The sequence below is a fragment of the Phyllobates terribilis genome, unplaced genomic scaffold (assembly GCF_046119375.1).
Source record: "Phyllobates terribilis strain yellow unplaced genomic scaffold, ASM4611937v1 Scaffold_9__5_contigs__length_417890890, whole genome shotgun sequence".
NCBI classification, from domain to species: Eukaryota; Metazoa; Chordata; class Amphibia; order Anura; family Dendrobatidae; genus Phyllobates; species Phyllobates terribilis.
In genome coordinates, this window is record NW_027362769.1 from 362,851,794 (window position 1) to 362,855,193 (window position 3,400).

Consider the following 3,400-nt stretch of genomic DNA (forward strand, 5'->3'; position numbering starts at 1 on the left):
CTCTTCACTTACCCCAAAATGCAGTGGAAATATGCAAATTATCTCCTCAGGACTCCTCCCCTGGTTTGAGAATACAGGGTCCTGCTCTCTGGAGTTTGAATTTCCCGTTCATTGTGCAGTTTCCGCAGCTTCTAATTATATATGTTTTACCTGTGATGAGAAATGTTTCAGAAACAGTCTATAAATAAAAGGGCAGACACGACACCAGCTGCAAGTGATCTACACTTCATATAGAAGCTTCAGATCACTGCTGAATATACCTATAACGGCACTGACAGTGATTAACCCCCCACTTCCATCATACCAGCATATTCGTAACATGCTATTCACTAATGTCCAGGAAGGGTCATTTCCGCACCTTACTACTCCCCTCATCATCCCTTGCATTCTGTACAATCTACATGTGACATTCTGGCTGCTCCCGGTGACTAATCTATAGGATCCTGACTGAGCTCTGACATTTCTAAGATGGGCTTGTCACTTCAGATAGAATTGCTCTTGGGGTGCGGTGATTTGCCAGGAGCAGCAGCATGTGACCATGCCTGGACACGACCAGAGGAGGATTGTGGCAGCCAGGATTATTGCCTCTTCTAAGGACAGTGCAGGGAGGAAGCCGCGGTCAGCAGCACTGCTCAGATACTTAATATTTTGCCACCACTGGGATTTTCCGCTCATCAGAAATGACAATATTTACTTTCTCCTAATAACACTTGTATTGTAATTGACAGAGATCATAAAACTCAGATATCACTTGTTTCTTCATATGAAGATTTGCATTTAGAGAACATTTGTTATTTTCATGTAGAAGATAATGACAACAGCTCAGGTCAAATAAAAAAAGGAACCGTATAAATAACAAAATCACTGAGCAGCTGATTGATTCTCATTCCAGTGGTCCCATATCCAATGGAGAATACACTGTGATCTGGAAGGTGATTACATGAATGTGGTCAGTGGAGTTTATCTATAGACCGCACACTTCTCTTCACAGCAGAAGTAGTAACACAATTACATGTAGAAGCTGCGGAAACTACAAGGAGCGGGAAATTCAAACTCCCTAACGTCCTGTGTTCAGCCAATCAGCAGAGGAAGGGGAGGAGCTAATGTTAATAGTTACCGAATAGGAAGTTGCCGCTCAGGGGCTGATGGCTTTTTCTGTTCTTTGTCCTTCTGGATCACGTGGTTTCAGGACGGTCGGATATCAGGAAATTTGCTTGTGTTGAGTGATCAATGGTCTCTTGGTTCCATACAGGAATTTCTATCATTTTCCAGGATCCAGGGAACTGTATCCGCTTTCTATAACACAAAGTGCAGAACTGATTCTAACAATGGTGACTCCATCACACCAGCAATATTCCGAGTGCCGGGAATATAAAGAAACGAGATACTGCAGTTTACAGAGAACTTTGAAAGAAGGAGGTGGGGATTTTATAAAATGTAGGTTAATATTATCTAGATAAACCTACTACAAAGCTGCAGAGGATATTAGTCTCTTAATCCTGATGCGTTTTCAGGATCAGACCCGTGCGGCTGATAGGAGTCAGCGAGTGTTCACAGGAGATAGCGCTGGATAATGGACGTCCTATAATGATCGCATCATATACACCAAGAAATCTGCGCATGTTTCCTAGATTCCTTCACAACACAGTCCAGACTCCTAATAGATTATATAAAGATATTATTCAATAATCAGGGCAGAGAAGCTGATGTGAGGGATTAGCTCGTTATTATGGAGGATTTGGTGGCCCTGAAAAGAGCCTTTGTGTTAGTCAGACGTGTAGGACGGATCTAAGCTCTCTCCCCACGGATCCGGTGGGCCAGCTGGATGTCTTTGGGCATGATGGTGACCCTCTTAGCGTGGATCGCGCACAGATTTGTGTCCTCAAACAGCCCCACCAGATAAGCCTCGCTGGCCTCCTGCAGCGCCATGACGGCCGAGCTCTGGAAGCGGAGATCGGTCTTGAAGTCCTGGGCGATCTCTCTCACCAGACGCTGGAAGGGAAGCTTACGGATCAGCAGCTCGGTGGACTTCTGGTAACGGCGGATCTCACGGAGAGCGACTGTCCCTGGCCGGTAGCGGTGAGGCTTCTTCACTCCGCCAGTGGCGGGAGCGCTTTTCCTGGCGGCCTTAGTGGCCAGCTGCTTGCGGGGAGCTTTCCCTCCGGTGGATTTACGAGCGGTCTGCTTAGTTCTGGCCATAGCTCTGTATAAAAGAGAACAGAAGTGATGAGAGGAGCGGACAGAGCGGGATATTTATACTCCTCTGCTCCTGTTACCGCGTCATGTGAACACGCCCCCTGCACTGCATTGATAATATCATAAATTAACATGAGCCGCCAAAACAGGTGTGATATCCGCGACCAATCATTATTCCCAAAATCATCCCAACGCCCATTAATCCCGCCCTCAAAAAGAGGGGCAGGGTCTCTGTTCACACTCTTTTCTGGCTGCGGATACTGGCACAGGGTCACACCATGTCTACATGCGGCTTCTACAGCAAGAGCCGCCGTCGTCACTGTTCTTCTATGTCACCAGTACACGGAGCTGTACAGGGTCTACTCTATCATCAGTCAAATCACTGGTTCTCCAATTCTCTCATCGAAGTAATAACCGCACACTAATCCTTTCACTAATAAAGACGCAGGTTACAAGTGGTGATTGATTAGGATGATGTAGATTTCTGTAGGACATCGGCCCCTTCCCTCCATTGATTACACTGATCGGTCACCTGCACTGGTGTGATCGGGACACAGCGCAGCTCTATGCGGAGATGTGGGGAAAAGCTTATTCATTATAACACTGGAGCCGCTCCCTGTACACACTATAATCTAGAAGCGGCAGGATATACGGGCACTGATCATACAGCTCTGCCGGGGACAAGGTGGTGGCACTGATCATACAGCTCTGCAGGGGACAAGGTGGTGGCACTGATCATACAGCTCTGCAGGGGACAAGGTGGTGGTACTGATCATACAGCTCTGCCGGGGACAAGGTGATGGCACTGATCATACAGCTCTGCCGGGGACAAGGTGGTGGCACTGATCATACAGCTCTGCCAGGGACAAGGTGGTGGCACTGATCATACAGCTCAGCCGAGGACAAGGTGGTGGCACTGATCACACAGCTCTACAAGGAACAAGGTGGTGGCACTGGTCACAGCTCTGCCAGGGAAAAGGTGGTGGCACTGATCATACAGCTCTGCAGGGTACAAGGTGGTGGCACTGATCATACAGCTCTGAAGGGGACAAGGTGGTGGCACTGATCATACAGCTCTGCCGGGGACAAGATGATGGCACTGATCATACAGCTCTGCAGGGTACAAGGTGGTGGCATTGATAATATAGCTCTGCTGGAACAAGATGATGGCACTGATCATACAGCTCTGCCAGGGACAAGGTGG

The 3,400-nt window shown here is 47.8% G+C and overlaps 1 protein-coding gene across 1 annotated transcript; it reads right to left on the minus strand.

Annotated features, from left to right (window-relative positions):
• Window positions 1-1,788: 1,788 nt before the first annotated feature.
• LOC141161379 (histone H3-like) lies at window positions 1,789-2,199 on the minus strand. The gene has a single exon (XM_073646188.1). It carries the CDS (start codon window positions 2,197-2,199, stop codon window positions 1,789-1,791), a length of 411 nt encoding a protein of 136 aa, XP_073502289.1.
• Window positions 2,200-3,400: the final 1,201 nt, after the last annotated feature.